This window comes from Eurosta solidaginis, chromosome 1 (assembly GCF_040869045.1).
Source record: "Eurosta solidaginis isolate ZX-2024a chromosome 1, ASM4086904v1, whole genome shotgun sequence".
Classification (NCBI taxonomy): domain Eukaryota; kingdom Metazoa; phylum Arthropoda; class Insecta; order Diptera; family Tephritidae; genus Eurosta; species Eurosta solidaginis.
The window spans coordinates 391965736-391985678 of record NC_090319.1 but is presented as its reverse complement, the minus strand read 5'-3'; the positions used below and the strand labels follow the sequence as shown (position 1 = coordinate 391985678).

Below are 19943 nucleotides of genomic sequence, written 5' to 3'. Positions count from 1 at the left end.
CCTCGTAACTTTTTGTATCCATTCGTCAAGTTCCCCCCCTTCATCAGTATTTGTTAAAGCATTGTTCCTTTTTTTCCATTTCCCAAAGTGGGCGTGGATATAATCTGATTTCGACCATTTTCAATACCAATATATCGTCAATGATGCTGTAAAAGCTGCTAACTCCATCCACTAAAGTTTCATAGAAGAACGAAAAAGCTCTAATGCAAGACAAGTTTAAATGTATTGAAAAGAAACCTTTCTTTATTTTGTTGGGGCTAGTAATTCACGTACTTTTCTTTTCCACCATATGCAGAAATCCTGTCCCATTCAACCATTACCAAAGAGTCGGGTTAAATTGAATGCGGAGCTTTTACCGCATCGTCTACGATCTAATTTTATGCCCAAGTCTTGGTGTCCATGGTGTTAATGGACTGAACTTTGTTGATCTTAAACAAGACCATCGGTACTTGGTAAAGTATCGGGGAAAAGTATCGAGGTAAAATATCGATACTTTACTCAGTACTTGGAAAAAAGTATCGAGTACAAAATACTCGAGTATTTTTTGGAAAAGTATCGATACTACTTACTCAGTACTCGTATCGTTCCATCACTACATATACATAGGTATTATAATTTTAAATAAATTAAGTGGCAAATAAACTTACCCTCACGTACAAAATTTGTGTTGTAAGATCTCCAACTAGTTGTTGTTGTTGTATTAACGATAAAGACACTCTCCGAAGGGTTTTGCGGAGTGTTATCGATATTGATGGTCCTTTCCGGATATAGATCCGGTACATTCCTGTAACAAGCACCATTAAGATCTTAGCCCGACCATCTCGGGAACGATTAATATGACAACATTAAACATTCTGTTTCTGCAAAAAATTGTAATCGGCCTTTTTCGTCATAAACACCATCTGGTCCGATAGTTAATAGAACAAACTAAATGCTCATATAATACGTACAAATGTATGTATGTATGTACATGCTTCTATCAGTAACATAGAAGAAAAGACGAATTAAATGTTTGGTGGATTTGCCCATACAGGTTTAAGGACTTATTTATTGAATTTTAACAGTGGTAAAGCCAAATAAATATATATTTTTTAATCAAATTAAACATTAATTATCACGTTTCTTTTGCAACATTTCTGTAATTTTTCATAAAAAACTCAACGATTAGTGATATTGCCGCTAGTGTGTTTCCGATTAGCACTACATAAAATGCCAATTGTAAATCTCCAACTGTAAGAATTTTAAATGTATCCGACTTTGTAAAAGATTGTACTCCCTTTATTTTAACCGCGATGTCAACATTAGTTTTCATATCATTGATCCACTTCTCTATTAGGCCAGATGATAGAAATCGTAAGAGCCAGTTGTTGACGGTCTCTTGCCAAGGCGAATCCTTTGGATTAACGTAAGATATTGTGTAATATTTTGGACACTCCCTAATAAGGTTAATGTTCTTTGATAAAATAAAGTTATCAGATTCAACCAGGATAGTATTGCCTCGAGTGACACTGGCTTTTCCACCATTATTGGCAATTTCAACCATAATATCTGCATTCAAATCCTTAACATGCACTAATTTTTTATTAAGGCTTGCATATACTGGAGATGTGTCGCTGACAAATAAATCGTCAGCCATAGATGAATATTTATAGATAATTGGAAGATTACTTTCGTCTAATTCCTTTAATGTATTAATATCACTGTAATATAATGGATGTATGTAGACTGTAGCCAAACTAGATTCGAAAACAGCACCAAATATAACGCTGGTTAGACAAAGCGATCCCATAAAGGCAAGTTCCGAATTAAACGGTGGATTTCTTAAAATAGTCACACGCACCCAGACAACCCATGTATCAATGCAAATTCTACGAAATTGTATCCACTGGTTATGATCTAATGGTTGTCTGTTGTTAAGCATTTTAATTTTCAACCATATATTGAGGCGACGTATTAACCACCAAATAAAACAACAAACGAAGCCGCTCAATATAAAACTAAACCATACGTCATAATTTACTGAGAATAACGGTAAGATTGATTGTGGAATGCGTTTAGCTTTTCGAACATAAAGACATAACTGATCATCATATACCGCCACTGTAAAGTCCATGTATTTGGATACTAAGTAGTCTTTAACAAAGAAACCCGTAAAACAAAAATCGACCTCATCTTCGATAATGGAACCGATTGCACCATTATATTTGCCAGATTTGGTTCGCTCTCTGCAAAGAAATTAAATCATGAAAGAAATATTTCGTAATGAAAAATAATGTGTATATGTAAATATTGAATCTTATTGTCGTCATAGAGAAATTTTTATGTAAGGCAAGGTGCACACGAGGCTACGCGTATTAGACGCTGCAAGCGAAATTTGTACGCTTTGATGACGAACACATGTATTTGAATGGAGAGCTGCATACGAGGCGTCAGCTGCATGAAAGCGACAAAGCATGAAATTTTCGTGTAGCTAGGCGTACAGCAATGTTGGTCGCGTTTGCAAACTTGTGTGCTGTGCTTCTGTTGCTATAAATATATATTGAATTTATTTCATATAAAAAAATATAAAATGGTCGACGCGACTAAATTCGTTCAATTGGTTGAGAATTATCCTTGCCTATACAAAAATAATTTAGCAGAATATTCGAAGAAAGATGTTACAGAAAGAGCCTGGGCAGCAATTGGTGTGGAAATGAATTGGTCAGGTGTCTAGATTTTGAATTTCTTTTTATAAATAAAAACAAAGAATATGTCTAAATAGATCTAAATTTATTACACTCTTCCTTACAGTGCCTGATTGCAAAGAAAAGTGGAATAACTTGCGAAATGGCTTTGTAAGAAGTCTCAAGCCATCTCCTAGTGGATCTTCTACTAAAGCGAAGAGGCCTTACTATTTGCACGACATTATGAAATTCGTTCTTCCATATGTAAAAACAGTGCATCATTCTGAAAATACCAGCAACATTATAATATCAGAAATGGAAGAACAATATTTGGATGAAATTGAAAATGGATCAATTGCTGACGACAACTACAGCGATTGTGCCCCCACGAAGACAGAGTCTTTGATCTGCAACAACCTAGAATCACATCCAGCCAAAGAAAGCAATGTTGAACCAACATTTAGTGCCAAGAAAAGAAAGAAAACAGCCCGAGATGAAGTCGATGTGGCGGTGCTAAATTACCTTAAAACAAAAAAGGGAAATACAACATCGGAAGATCCAAAAAAAATGTTTCTAATGATCTTACTTCCCGACGTAAGAAGTCTTTCTCTCGAGAATTTGCGCACATTTAAAATTCGATCTATGATGCTGCTAGAGGAGCTTTTAAATGAACAAAGGGCACAATCTGTCAGGCGGGAACTGTTTGATCCAGCAACGTCTTATGGCCAAAATATAGAAGTCTGCACCCCAGCTCCTTCGCCCGATGATACTCCAACCTATACTTCAGTACTATTTGAAACAATTGACTGTGAAAATGAAAGAGCCTTTTACACAAACGAGTAAACTTGCGTTTTTGTATATTATTTATTATATAATTATACTATTATTTAGTTATAAACAGATGTTAGAATGGGTATGTTTTCAGTGGGCTGATCTCATAAGTATCTTACTACATAGAAGTAGTCATGAATTAGACGATACAATAGTGAACGAAAAAAGTACCAGTGTTACAAGTGTATGCTAGTTTGAATACATGTACACCCAGGGAAGTAAGTATTGGCACAAGGCCTTTTTGCGGTTTTCACCTAGTTTTGCTTTAGAAAAATAATTATATAAATATATATATAAATAAGATGGACTAAAAAATCACATGCTTAAAATGTTTCCCAAAATTTAGAACATGTTTTTGAAATCGATTTGCATAGTTTTCGTTCTACAATTCATTTAAGTTTTATTTAAAAATAGTGAAAACAAAAAAGGAAGTAGCTGAAACAACTTGCAATTAATTTTTGCTGCTATAATTTTATTCGCATGTGTACACATAGTTCAAACTAGCCTCATTCACAGAACAGATCGAGTACTATTCGTAATATTATTTGATATGAATTATTATTCACTTTTTTTTCAACTATTTGAATTAAATTTATTGCAATAAATGGAAAGTAAAATAGTCTAACAGTTTTTATAAACAAGAATTCCACTGCCAGGGCAAAGAAACATTTGGTAATACAAAATAATTGCTTAAATAGTGTCGTAAGTTTTGTGGGGCAGAATTTTCCATTATGTTTACATTATCGAACTCTGGCAGAGTACTTGGGTTCCGTTGAACTGGTTGCTGGTTTTCGATATCGGGAAGGAAGGTCGTGTATAATATGCCATCTTTTTTCCTTATAAAATTATGTAGGATACAAGCACTTTGTATAATTGAAATAATTGTTTCGTACTTTTGGCATCGTATAGGTGTTGAGAAAACTCCAAATTTTTTTACCATCATCCCGAAACTGCACTCTATGTTCTTCCTACCGCGACTTAGTCTATAATTAAATATGCGCATCTTGTTGACAATGTTTCTTTCCGGATAAGGCCGCATAACATTTTTCCTTAAAGGAAAGGCGTTATCTGCTACGAAATAATATGGAAACTTATTTCCACTGTCGTCATGCGGTAGTTCCTCTGGGGATGGTAAATTATTGTAACTTTCTAACCAACGTCCAAACGTCGAAATTCTAAAAACTCCCCCGTCGCTATTTCGTCCTGCAAATCCGCATTCTATTGATGTAAATATCCCGTCGGCATCGCAACAGGCAAGTAATATTACTGAATGGTAGTTTTTGTAATTGAAATTAGCTGAACCCGAATTTGGATATTTTTGAATTCGCACACGCTTTCCGTCGATAGCTCCTAACCAATTTGGCAGCTGCCATAGATCAGAGAACCGTCGCGCAATACTCTTCCAACGCTCCTCATTTGGCAACGTCATATAACAATCTTTTAATTAATTCCATATAGATTTTGTTGTTTCTTCAACAATTACTCCGATTGTACGTTCTCCTCTTTGAAAATATAAAGCAAGCGCATTGAACGTGCATCCTGTACCAGATACCTAAACAAAAAGTTATAAAGAATTTAGACCACGCAAATACACAACAACATGTTCGCCACCAACTCAGTAGTGGCCTCAATTCAAAGATACTCATATATAATGAAAAGCTCCGGCTCAAAAAATATTCCTATAACAAATCGAATTTGTCATCAGAACAGGGTAGCTCTTGTTGTAGCAACACCTAATACTAGGATTCTCAGTACTTAAAGAACAATACCCAAAACTAACAGAAGAGGAACGACCACTGTTAACACAACAACAGGAGAAACGCACTCTGCCTAGGGAAACGCGCGTCACTCTAGCTCAACTTCGATCTGGATACTGTAACAGGTTAAACTCTTACATATCCAGAATCAACCCCGACATACAAAATGTATGCCCGCTTGCAATGTGTCCCCACATGACACCAACCATCTCTTTAATTGTAATGTGGAACCAACGCCTCTAACACCCCTTTAATTATGGTCCACCCCTGTCGAAAAAGCAAGTTTCCTTGGACACCCGTTAGAGGATATTGATGGCAATTTGTGATCGGTCGCAGCTATTATGTGGGGCGAAACATTACTACAATAACAACAACAACGTTACTGAACCTTTTCCGAAAATGAGGCCCTACACAATTGAATCCCATACATTGAATGAAACAATGTTATACACATACCTTAATGTTACCATAAGCTGTTCTTCAGGAGGGACACTTTCACGCATATTGGTGTTTTCTTTCTGTATGGAAGCACCAACGAGCATAACCAAATCCTTGAATGTAGCTTTTGACATGCGATAAAATATCCGGAACTTTATATCATCATGAGACAACTCCTTTGCACATACAAACAGTCTACAATTAACATTTTTCTGAATATATGGATGTGCCCAATATTTTCTCTTTGCTTTCTTTTCCTTTCTGCGACGAAGGAAATTTAGCAATACCAATTCTTCGTCGCTGGACATGTTTATGTTGACCGATACAAACAAAAATTGTTATTGAAACCCGTTTTGAATTGAAAATTCTTTTTTTTTTCTCTTATGCGCGGTGATGAAAACTTTTGTTTTTAATTTTATACAAAATCAACTTTTGTATAATGGCAATTATACAGCATAAATAAATTTTTGTAGCGACGCTTGTAAGTAGCTACGTATGCCGATCTTGAAGCGTAGAGGAATTGTAGCTACATAAAATATCTTGTACGCGTCTATGACGCGTAGCCTCGTGTGCACCTTGCCTAAGTCGCTGGTTTCAACCAATTACTTTTGATGCTGGAGCTCGTTACTGGCTGAAGAGGGGGTGATGAGGTAAGCAGATGGGCACCGAGTCACTTGTGCTCGGCTATTCACTTTGCTTTGCATTTATTCTTTTCGCAAATTCTTTTCTCTTAAAAATTTTGTTTTAAAATTACTTGTTTTTTGCATTTTAACAGTTAATAGAGCAATAACACGTGACTGCCAGATCTTCGTCATTTTATTAAAGCTAAAATTTCGTCAGCGCATACTTCCAACTGAAGTAGATATGTTGGTGTATTATTAAGATTGAGTCATTGTGGCTTTATCAGAAAATGTGCGGAATAAAATAATTTAAAAAAATTGTTTAAGTTAAACGGTTTTATTGAAAACAATAGTTAAATGAAGTAATAATAATATTAAAAGCTAGAAAATAATTAGGTAGGTCCTAAGTACTAGTCATCACACTCCTCATCAATCAAGGGCGTTGATCAGACAATTAAATAAAAGCGTTGGGCGCGTGAAATTTCTAAAAATGTGAGGCGTAGCATAACCTGATTAAGGTTCAGTTGGTCTTACTTATGACTATCAATAGAAATATCACGCGCCCAACGCTTTTATTTAATTGTCTGATCAACGCCCTTGATTGATGAGGAGTGTGATGACTAGTACTTAGGACCTACCTAATTATTTTCTAGCTTTTAATATTATTATTACTTCATTTAAGTATTGTTTTCAATAAAACCGTTTAACTTAAACAATTTTTTTTAATTATTTTATTTTCAAGATTTTAGTCTTTATTTAATTGTCTATTATTTCCTATTCTATTTAGTTCATTTAGTGACACATTATTACAAGGACTCTTTCCTGACAATTTGTTACAATCTAAGTCCTCAATACATAATCCTTCGAAATACTTTACTCGACTCTGCGCCATGTATGCTTGTCTCTCCTCGAACTCCAAAATATTTTGATGTTACTTCTATTGGACTGTATGTAATATTTGTTCCAAATATGAGCCAAATCGGACATCATAGGTCGCTTTATATTCATGTATTTATTATGTGTTCCAAATATGGACCAAATCGGCCGCAAATACGACAATTTTGAATATCGTGATCTTTGCGCCACCTAGCGGCGATTTTTTCACAGGCCGTTTTCTATTCATGTATGTATTATGTGTTCCAAATATGAGCCAGATCGGACAACAAATACGATTTTTGTGAATATCTCGATCGTTGCGCCACCTAGCGGCGATTTTTTTTCATAGGTCGCTTTCTATTCTTGTATGTATTATGTGTTCCAAATATGAGCCAAATCGGACCACAAATACGATGTTTGTGAATATCTCGATCCTTGCGCCACCTAGCGGAGATTTTTTTCATAGATCGCTTTCTATTCTTTTATGTATTATGTGTTCCAAAATCGGACCACAAATACGATTTTTGTGAATATCTAGATCCTTGCGCTACCTAACGGAGATTTTTTTTTCATAGATCGCTTTCTATTCTTTTATGTATTACAAATGAAAAGCATTAAAGAGTATTTTATGAGGGAGTGGGCCATAGTTCTATAGGTGGACGCCATATAGGGATATAGCCATAAAGGTGGATCAGGGTTGACTCTAGAATGCGTTTGTACGATATGGGTATCAAATGAAAGGTGTTAATGAGTATTTTAAAAGGGAGTAATCCTTAGTTCCATAGGTGGACGCCGTTTCGAGATATCGCCATAAAGGTGGACCAGGGGTTACCCTAGAATTTGTTTGTACAATATGGGTATCAAAAGAAAGGTGCTAATGAGTATTTTAAAAGGGAGTAATCCTTAGTTCCATAGGTGGTCGCCTTTTCGAGATATCGCCATAAAGGTGGACCAGGGGTGACTCTAGAGTGCGTTTGTACGATATGGGTATCAAATGAAAGGTGTTAATGAGTATTTTAAAAGGGAGTAATCCTTAGTTCCATAGGTGGACGCCGTTTCGAGATATCGCCATAAAGGTGGACCAGGGGTTACCCTAGAATTTGTTTGTACAATATGGGTATCAAAAGAAAGGTGTTAGTGAGTATTTTAAAAGGGAGTAATCCTTAGTTCCATAGGTGGTCGCCTTTTCGAGATATCGCCATAAAGGTGGACCAGGGGTTACCCTAGAATTTGTTTGTACAATATGGGTATCAAAAGAAAGGTGTTAATGAGTATTTTAAAAGGGAGTAATCCCTAGTTCCATAGGTGGTCGCCTTTTCGAGATATCGCCATAAAGGTGGACCAGGGGTGACTCTAGAGTGCGTTTGTACGATATGGGTATCAAATGAAAGGTGTTAATGAGTATTTTAAAAGGGAGTAATCCTTAGTTCCATAGGTGGACGCCGTTTCGAGATATCGCCATAAAGGTGGACCAGGGGTTACCCTAGAATTTGTTTGTACAATATGGGTATCAAAAGAAAGGTGTTAATGAGTATTTTAAAAGGGAGTAATCCTTAGTTCCATAGGTGGTCGCCTTTTCGAGATATCGCCATAAAGGTGGACCAGGGGTGACTCTAGAGTGCGTTTGTACGATATGGGTATCAAAAGAAAGGTGTTAATGAGTATTTTAAAATGGAGTAATCCTTAGTTCCATAGGTGGACGCCGTTTCGAGATATCGCCATAAAGGTGGACCAGGGGTGACCCTAGAATTTGTTTGTACAATATGGGCATCAAACGAAAGGTGTTAATGAGTATTTTAAAAGGGAGAGGGCCTTAGTTCTATAGGTGGACGCCGTTTCGAAATATCGCCACAAAGGTGGACCAGGGGTGACTCTAGAATGTGTTTGTACGATATGGGTATCAAATTAAAGGTATTAATGAGGGTTTTAAAAGGGAGTGGTGGTTGTTGTATAGGTGGTCGCATTTTCGAGATATCGCCATAAAGGTGGACCAGGGGTGACTCTAGAGTGCGTTTGTACGATATGGGTATCAAATGAAAGGTGTTAATGAGTATTTTAAAAGGGAGTAATCCTTAGTTCCATAGGTGGACGCCGTTTCGAGATATCGCCATAAAGGTGGACCAGGGGTTACCCTAGAATTTGTTTGTACAATATGGGTATCAAAAGAAAGGTGTTAATGAGTATTTTAAAAGGGAGTAATCCTTAGTTCCATAGGTGGTCGCCTTTTCGAGATATCGCCATAAAGGTGGACCAGGGGTGACTCTAGAGTGCATTTGTACGATATGGGTATCAAATGAAAGGTGTTAATGAGTATTTTTAAAAGGGAGTGGGGCTTCATTCTATAGGTGTTCGCCTTTTCGAGATATCGCCATAAAGGTGGACCAGGGGTGACTTTAGAATATGTTTGTACGATATGGGTATCAAATGAAAGGTGTTAATGAGTATTTTAAAAGAGCGTGGGGCTTAGTTCTATAGGTGGACGCCTTTTCGAGATATCGCCATAAAGGTGGACAGGGGTGACTCTAGAATGAGTTTGTACGATATGGGTATCAAATTAAAGGCATTAATGAGAGTTTTAAAAGGGAGTGGTGGTAGTTGTATATGTGAAGGCGTTTTCCAGATATCGACCATGTGGACCAGGGTGACCCAGAACATTATCTGTTGGATACCGCTAATTTATTTATATATGTAATACCTGCCAAGATTTTAAGGGTTTTTTATTTCGCCCTGCAGAACTTTTTCATTTTCTTCTACATAATATGATAGGTGTCACAACCACTTTATAAAGTTTTTGCTAAAGTTATATTTCGCGTCAATAAAACAATCCAATTACCTTACCATGTTTCATCCCTTTTTTCGTATTTGGTATAGAATTATGGCATTTTTTTCATTTTTCGTAATTTTCGATATCGAAAAAGTGGGCGTGGTCATAGTCGGATTTCGTTCATTTTTCATACCAAGATAAAGTGAGTTCAAGTAAGCACGTGAACTAAGTTCATTAAAGATATGTCGATTTTTGCTCAAGTTATCGTGTTAACGGCCATGCGGAAGGACAGACGGACGACTGTGTATAAATACCGGGCTAGACATCAACCGATTCCGCCCATTTTCACAGAAAACATTTAACGTCATAAAGTCTATGCCCGTACCAGATTTCAAAAGGATTGGTTAATTTTTGTTCGACTTATGGCGTTAAAAGTATCCTAGACAAATTAAATAAAAAAGGGCGGAGCCACGCCCATTTTGAAATTTTCTTTTATTTTTGTATTTTGTTGCACCACATCATTACTGGAGTTGAATGTTGACATAATTTACTTATATACTGTAAAAATATTAAATTTTTTGTTAAAATTTTACTTTAAAAAAAATTTTTTTTAAAAGTGGGCGTGGTCCTTCTCCGATTTTGCTAATTTTTATTAAGCGTACACATAGTAATAGGAGTAAAGTTTCTGCCAAATTTCATCATGATATCTTCAACGACTGCCAAATTACAGCTTGCAAAACTTCTAAATTACCTTCTTTTAAAAGTGGGCGGTGCCACGCCCATTGTCCAACATTTTACTAATTTTCTATTCTGCGTTATAAGTTCAACTCATATACCAAGTTTCGTCGCTTTATCTGTCTTTTGTAATGAATTATCGCTCTTTTTCGGTTTTTCGAAATTTTCGATATCGAAAAAGTGGGCGTGGTTATAGCCCGATATAGTTCATTTTAAATAGCGATCTGAGATGAGTGCTCAGGAACCTACATACCAAATTTCATCAAGATACCTCAAAATTTACTCAAGTTATCGTGTTAACGGACGGACGGACGGACGGACGGACATGGCTCAATCAAATTTTTTTTCGATCCTGATTATTTTGATATATGGAAGTCTATATCTATCTCGATTCCATTATATATGTACAACCAACCGTTATCCAATCAAACTTAATATACTCTGTGAGCTCTGCTCAACTGAGTATAAAAATCATGTATGGTAACCCAGCAGCTATTTTATGACTTAGCACAATTCCCGCACTCAAAACAAACTTTTTCTCCTGACTTAGCACTTTTTACACTGTTTCCCATCACTCCTCCCCTTTAATGAAGGAAATATAACACTATATTTCACAAAAAATACTATTTATTTGTCACACTATTTCTAACAGTTCCGATCTGACCTCTTTTGCCGGATGGTGCGCAGACAATAATTTATTTTTAAATTCAAAAAAATGCTGTGTTAAGTCTTATTCCAAAAAGACAACTGCCACATACTTTATCTACCAACTAAATGCTAAATCTCTTAATCGTTGTCAAAAGAGTAAAGACTTGGGTGTGATCTTTGACTCCAAACTCTCTTTTTCTAGTCACATTGACTTCGTTGTTTCAAAATTTGTTACAATGGCTCAAAGCTTTACCTCCTTTTATACTCTGTGATTTTTCGTTCGCATACTTTTAGGCGTTTCTATTTCTAGAATTTACTTCTCGTTTATAAGCTATACATTTCTCAGCTATAACTACAGATGCACGATTTTATAGCTTCTCGCATAGCCCATGCGCGTGTATATGTGAGTGATACTTGCACAAATGATTGCATACTTTTGGGAGCAGAGCCGTAGAGAGAAAATCCGGGCCCGGGACTAAACAACTTGCGGGCCCCTATAAAAAATCCACTAATACATTTGATTAACTTGAATTAATGACGTCTCATTATGAATCATTATTGATGGATTACATCAACAAAAATTTTTGCACATCAACTAAATGATTTTTGATAAGAGCTGACAATAAAATTAACACAGAATATTTACTATTTATACTATTTTATTGTAACGTAGAAATATAATTCTCTTTTAACAGTCACATATTGTTTCAAATAATCTTTTCTAGTTATTTGGTAACATTTTAATACATTTCTGATAAATTTAATGATGATAATAAATTTTAATTATACAATATAGAAATTTCGGATATCAAGGAGTGCTTTACTTGTTTTTTTCGCTGCAAAATTTTTTTAATATGTAATATCAAAATTTAACTGTCTTGCCAAAACGGATTCAACACAAATAGTTGCAAGTCCTGAAACTCGCTCTTGATATGAACACGATCCATGAAAATTTTTGATTCTTGAAAGGGCGGTGAAGGAACGTTCTGCACTAGCTACAGTGAAAGGTATAGGCAAAGATACGTAAAGCAACACAAAATGTTGGGGAAAATCCTATACAGATTTTGAACATATGTAGATGGCAGTCACCGACCACCGTAGTGTGATGGTAGCCTGCTCCGCCTACCACACCGTATGCCCTGGGATCACATCCCGCGCAAAGCAACATCAAAATTTTAGAAATAAGTTTTTCAATTAGAAGAAAATGTTTCTAAGCAGGTCGGCAGTGTTTGGCAAGCGCACCGGGTGTATTTCTGCCATGAAAAGCTCTCTGTGAAAACTCATCTGCCTTGTAAATGCCGTTCGGGGTCGGCATAAAACATGTAGGTCCCGTCCGGCCAATTTGTAGGTAAAATCAAGACGAGCACGACGCAAATTGGAGAGAAGCTCCGCCTTAGATCTCTTCGGAGGTTATAGCGCCTTACATTTATTTTTATTTATTTAGATGGCATTTAGCAATTCCAATGATGACAGACCTTTATCAAAATTTGCTTCGTAAATGTGTTTCAAGTGAACTATTTCGCATTCTAAGCTTTGAGAAATGTCCGACTTGTATTTTTCGACAAATTTTGCTGCGCTCGCCCGAATCGTAGTTTCATCCATGTCTTCAAATTGCCACAAAAAGGAAACCGTCTCGCTTAAATTTCTCATAGCTGCAAATCGTTCAGTAATGCCAGTGATTACCGAATCAACGATTACCAGGAATGTATTGTTTTTAAAATCATCCGTAATCATCCCATTTAAATTATCTTCAGAACGTCTTTTCTATTTCGAATGTCGGGAAACTTTGGCGAGATGTTCAATTGAATAGCAACTGTTTTGCATTCGTTTAAAATTGTTTCCCATTGGTTCCTGATCAACTTCAAATCAGGTAATAAGGCATCTAGATGTCGGACTTCAACATATATGGTGGCGTGTCTAGCTTGGAGGATCACGTTTCTTTCATTAATGGTAGTCAGTCTTTGAACCATCAGCGATTTTCTGACCAGTTTTTTGGTTACAATTCACGAAAGCCAAAAACCGTTCTTGAATTGTAAAATTTGTTGCTTCCGAATTGAAATGAACGTAGTCTACGTGACTAGCATCATGCATAGCATCAACGATAATAGCACAATACTTGGCTTTCTTGCCTTGATCTAATATACATAGTTTCCCTCATGTGCTTTGCACAAGTTTCTATAAACTCGTTCTGAATGTCTAGGGAAGGATAGTGAACTTGTGAACGTTTGTGTGCTGTTGCGAAATTCTTACTTTCACCAAATGATCTCTAAGTATCGGATCATAATGGCTTATGCGATCTTAGATGCCAAAAAAATGTCCATCGTTTCGTTCACCAAGATATATACTTTCGCCTTTGAAAGCTAGACCTCTTTCACTCAAAAATAAAATAGTGTCCAAAATCCTATATAAAATGTCTATCCACTTTTGAGTTTAGCTGTTCATTGGTAAGTGTATCAATTGTAGCCTCCTTTTGAATTAGATTTTGTAAAGATCGCCATTGAATATAACATTTAATGTGATGTTGAGTATTTTCGTGTGATGGCAGTTTATCGTATAGCTTCTTCCATACCTGGAATTTCGAATATCCGCACAACAAATTTTTGGTCGATTTAAAGTATTGGTATAACAGACGACATGGTAGGCAATAAAAAGCATTGATACTGGCACTCCACACTAACCAGTCACGTTCCGTTTCTCTCCATGGCAAGATTCTGTTTAACAACAAGGTAGGAAATGCCTCGTCATAACAATCACATGGAAAAATAACAGGACAATTTTGATGACCTCGACAAATTATTTCGTTGACTTCTTCAGATCGCAAAAACTCATTATTCATGGTACCGATATCGAAGTCGTTTAAATAATCTGGACTTTGGTACAGAGTTGGTAGTATTGTTGGAAGACTTTTTGAAGGTGCACCTTCATCAGTGTCACCACGAAAACTTTACGATTTCGGATTCATGTCAACATACATTTTTGTTTGATGTTTTTATTGTCTCCACAGGCCCAGGCAAAAAATCATTATCAATATTCGTTGCTTCTGAAATTCGGATTAAAATTTGCACATGGAACAACTAAAGACTCTCCTGAATTAAAAAAATGTTTTAGTACCTCTAAATCGCGGGCCCCCTGAGAAACACATTTTTGTTTGATGTTTTTATTGTCTCCTCAGGCCCAGGCAAAAAATCATTATCAATATTCGTTGCTTTTGGAATTCGGCTTAAAACTTGCACATGGAACAACTAAAGACTCTCCTGAATTAAAAAATATGTCTTAGTACCTCTAAATCGCGGGCTCCCTGAGAAACACATTTTTTTGATGTTTTCATTGTCTCCTCAGGCCCAGGCAGAAAATTATTATCAATATTCGTTGCTTTTGAAATTCGGGTTAAAGTTTGCACATGGAACAACTAAAGACTCTCCTGAATTAAAAAAATGTTTTAGTACCTCTAAATCGCGGGCCCCTGAGAAACTACGGGCCCGGGGGGAATCCCCTGTCTCCCTCCCCCTCTCGTCGGGCCTGTTTGGGAGTATCTCATATATGTGCATGTGTTTGTGCGTTACTCTCCGCTGCTTGTATGGACATATGGGTAGACATAAAGATTGATTTGTTGATGTGCATACAAGTCACTGCTTAGTATCGGCTTAGAAATGATAGTATCCCTTAGTGTTGCTAATATCCGGCACAATATGAAGGAACCTATAACAATGACTATACATCTAGCAAATCGATTCAGTAGTGCTATTAATTTTAATAACAGCTTATATAAGTTTAAGCTTGAATTGTTTTCTACTTTTAACTAGTCTGTAAGAAAGCATGTAGCTATGTAAGAATTAAAGTAGATTATGGTCAGTGCAAAGCATTTATCAAACACCAAAGGCATGTCTCAATTGGGTGAATCGAATTTCAAGGGGATGTGTTGCGCAACCCTCTCAATGGGTTGCCAGCGCAATATATAGCTTCTCCAACCCATTTGTCAACCTCACCCACCCGTGGCGAATCCTGTTTCATCGACAGCCGAGGCTCTGGGGACACCAAGTTCCTCATGGAACTAGGGGGTGGGGAGGGCGGGATGGCCTAGAAGGTTTAATGTGGTCATATAAATCGTTCCCGAGATGGCCGGGTTAGTACCTTAATTGTGCTTTGTTACCGGAACGTACCGGATCTATATCCGGCAAAGGACCATCAACATCGGTAACACTTCCAAAGCCTTCGGGGAGTGCCTTTATCGTTAATACAACAACAACAATGAATGAATTAAATAAATAAATAAAATGCGCGCACAAAGAAATTACTGCTAATTCAGATTGATATTATTGACAGGTTGACTGACTTAGCACATTCTTTTTAACAGCTCACGACTTAGCACATTTACACATCATTGCCCACAGCACTTAAAAATGAAAAATAAAAAATTTTTTTTTTTGTGATCGATGTACATATTTTGAATTCAGTTTTAAAACTGCATTAAAATACAATTTTTCAAAAAAAAATAACTTAGCATATTTTCATATTAATCTAACGATATGAAAATCAGTCTTTGTAAAATGACAAAAGTAAGGCCTATTTTTCCGCACATTTTTTGTACGATATTCCTACTTCAGTTGGAAATATGCCCTAACCATATACGTATGTATGTAATAAAAAATAAATAAATGTAAGGTGCGATAACCTCCGAAGAGATTTTAGGCCGAGCTTCTCTTCCAATTTGCGTCGTGCTCCTTTTTAATTTTTCCTACAAATTGGCGGGACGGGACCTACTTGTTTTATGCCGACTCCGAACGGCATCTGCGAGGCAGATGAGTTCTCACTGAGAGCTTTTCATGGCAGAAGTACTCTCGGAGCGCTTGCCAAACACTGCCGATGGGCGACCCCGCTTGGAAAAATTTTCATCTAATTGAATAACCTTATTTCTAAAATTTTGATGTTACTTTGGCCGGGGTGTGAACCCAGGGCATTCGGTTTGGTAGGCGGAGCACGCCACCATCACACCACGGTGGCCGTCGATATGTATGTAATACATAAATGCTCGCAATTTGATGTTTTTTCAAGGTAGTCGCTGGTTTTTTTTTGTCAGATATGTTTATAAAAATGCCTTCTAGACATTTTCGTGGCGTATTTGTGTTTATTTTATTGATTGTATTAAATTAATTAGTTAATTATCTTTCTAAAAATCGTAATTACGCAAAATCACTACACTGATATGCAATTAAAGAAAAATAACCAAAACCTTTTTGAGCAAACATTCGTTATGAATTCGTTGCTTTGTTGTTGCCAAAGTATAGAGTGACGGCTCTCAAGCATAAGTGTGACAACAAGAAATTTAAATTTAGGTACATTCGATTATTGAATACAAAAACAAAAACGTTTAAACAGCAATATATCGGCACTCTGATGTTTGGGAATGTACATACCTAGCCTTTTGTAGCAATATAGGAGTATCACACATTTATATGGCCCTAACGAAATTTCAGCTTCTATAAAATGAATAAGGTCTGATCATGGCTCAGCTACATATATGGTTGGCTCATCTCATCAGCTGATTTTATTTTTGCATTCCACTGGAGTAGGGATTGTCAAAAGGAGATGGCAAACGCAAAATGCAACCAACTCATTGACAGTATTTTCCAAGGAGAATCCATACCAGGTGGTGACAAAGCGAATTCAAACAATTCGCCGTGCAGAAGAACGTCAAGTCAAAAAAGAAAATTTTCATTGATTCCGATTAACTGACATGTTGTAGTACAAGGCGTTGTATGGAAAATAATCAAGAAGAAGCAATCAGCTGTTGTGATAACACCACCTGGTACTGAATTCGCCTTGGCATTTTCTTACAACACACAAGAATCGCAAAGTTTTATTTCATTCGCCTAACACCAACACGTAGATTTTGACAATCTGAACAAATGTATGTTGTTGCTGTAGAGATGAGCCAACCATATAGTTGAACCATGGATTTAAAATAATAAATATGTATTTATATAATATACATATTTTAAATTTTTGAATGAATAAAAAAATAGTTTAGAAGAAAACTTAAAGGGAATGTCAAATAGTTGCAGATCCCGCGTGTAAGTGGAATGCGCAACACCAAAAGAGAAATTGCCGAAAATGAGGAACAAAAATATTTGTGTATGAACTCGGTCAAAATGGACACGTAAAAGCCTCAAGTTGCCCATTTACAAACAGGTTGTGCACAATTAACAAATTTAGTTTGAATATAGCCTTAGGAATCGAACTAATAGCCACTAAATTATGTTGCCACTTTATGATTGATTTTTAAACGTACCCGAAATAGTTTGGATCGGGTTTCTGTAAGACCATTGTAAAATTCATTTTTTGTTCCAAAAGTTCCGCTACTCTGCCATCCACTCCATAAAATTTAGTTATTGAGAGATCACTTTCGTTTGTAGGTGGTCGAGCATAGGCAGATTTGAATATTTGAATTCGTAGTGGGTAACGGTGCATGTTCCGAAATAATATCCTCTCATGCGGTTCAGTGATATTGATTTTAACAAGTCGACCATATGTATTGAGATCAGAGTTTAAAAGAAATGGATCGAAATAAAAAATACCCTCGACTGTGAGTAGAAAATTTTTATAAGTCTTATATTTCATCCAAAGTGAGTTCATTATATCAAGTAGTTTCTTATAGTCTTTTAGCCTTTGATTATCTAATATTATGAAGAAAAATGTGCCCGCACGTTGTATAAAGTGTTTTGCAACATTCTCAAGATGACGAGACTCAGTAGTAATTACAAAACTGTCACGACTCCTTTGATATAATGCTCTTATCACGGATTCAATAGTATTTGAATTGGTGTATGTGTGATCATAGGATGAAATAATCATCGGCAATCGGCTATACTGAAGAAACCATTGCACATAGGAATTATCAGAATCGCTTTCGAAATATTTTTCACGCAACATAACTTTTATGTATGGTAGATCTCTGGTAAATATATTTAACTCGTCACCGATTTCTTTTAAATTTAATTTGTAATTATTTGTTGTATTCGAAATTTTTCGAAAGTGCCACTGATGCTGCGCTTTTGTTACAATGTAGACCATTGAAAGCAACATAACTAAGTAATAGCCCATAACGTAGTTTACTGACACTTCCTTTAAGTTTGAAATTACGAAATATGTACCATTCTTCAAAAGGCCGGTAAGAAAACTGCCGAGATTCTGCATTATTGTCTCTCCTTTTATATAAACAATTTATAATGCTTTTCATATCTACATACATGCCTAAATACATATGTACATATGTAGGTACGGAGGTATAAACTTACATACATGCATACAATATGCAAATAACTACATTTTTTATTTACTTTTGTGCCGCTAGGACATGCCTACTGTTTGTTTTTCAAGTAAATAAGTTAGTGTTTTCCCAACAAAGTGATTCTGAAATAAGGATGGCCCGCTGGTAGTACTTGTTACGAAATGGCCAAAACCGCTAAGGCGGTTAAACATCAACTAATGATGAATGATGTGATCCCCCACCCTCAGCCAACTAATTTCCTTCGATTACACTTTGACACGAAAACCCAGATATTGGGTACTTCTAGAGTAGCGATGGGCAAAACGGCTCGTATGAGCCTTTTGCTCATACGGGCACGCTTTGCACATTTAAGTGCTTGGCGAGGAACGATCAAGTGCAGGTATGTGGGGCGAAGAACACAGGAAGAGAATAATATACAAACACACATAAGATTGATAAAGAGAGAGTATTTGGCCTTATGTGGAAAATAGAGCTGCCAGCGCTCTTATTATGTTCAAATAATTAAGCGTTTTAGGATAAACTAGCCTTTACCGGCGGCTTCGCTCGTACTAAAGGCCACAAATATGTAATGTTGCTTTTGTGATACACAACTCGAACTGAATTTTCAGTTGTAATTTTAAAAGTTCCTTTATGATTCAAATCATAAACAAAGCAAGTTTTAAATTTGGAAAAATGGTCGCCGTAAATTAAATACACAAGCAACACAACAATATATGTATGTGAGGTGAAGAAATTTGAAAATTCCTCCATAATTTGAAATTTATAAATGAAAGCAGTTATGTTTATAATAAAACTGGTAAAATTAGTCGCTGTTTATGCGATTGGTACCTTTTTTTATTTGTAAACTGATACATTTATTTCTAGGCTCACGGCAACATTGCCAACAAGTCTGAAAAGGGTTTCGTTTTCCCACGATTGTATACGAAACGTACATTAGTACGTTTTTTTACTACTACTTCCTCTAATGCTACTACTTTAAAAATAATTTTTTAAATACTTTTATGTATATATTGCAAAATGAATCAGCTTGCATATAATTAAAGGTATGTGAAGGCGAAATGAATGTCAATAATGCGCTGCTTAACTTCAGTCTATGGTTATTACGTTTTTCGTATTTCTTGCCAAAAAAAGGAAGGTTTGTGTTTTCGTACTATTGCAACACAGTTTGGGAATTGGTTTTCGAGGTTAGGTTAGGTTAGGTTGAACTGGCCGGTCCATGAGGACCTCACATAGACTGATTGAGTCAGTAGTGTTACCAGAAGTTTGTTTTAACGACCAAACTGAAAAACCCTATCAAAAACCAGGACCTATGTTATAAAATAA

The 19943-nt window shown here is 36.2% G+C and overlaps 2 protein-coding genes across 10 annotated transcripts in view; one reads left to right on the top strand and one right to left on the bottom strand.

Annotated features, from left to right (window-relative positions):
• The window catches only part of LOC137238498 (uncharacterized protein DDB_G0287625), a 172416-nt gene that overhangs the window by 119301 nt on the left and 33172 nt on the right, over positions 1–19943 (top strand). The window lies entirely within an intron of this gene.
• On the bottom strand, positions 1022–18480 carry Ir10a (Ionotropic receptor 10a). The gene is made up of 2 exons (XM_067763569.1): positions 17622–18480; positions 1022–2225 (listed from the first exon to the last, which is right to left on the bottom strand). The coding sequence occupies exons 1-2, from the start codon at positions 18431–18433 to the stop codon at positions 1115–1117; spliced, it is 1923 nt and encodes a 640-aa protein (XP_067619670.1). The 5' UTR covers positions 18434–18480; the 3' UTR covers positions 1022–1114.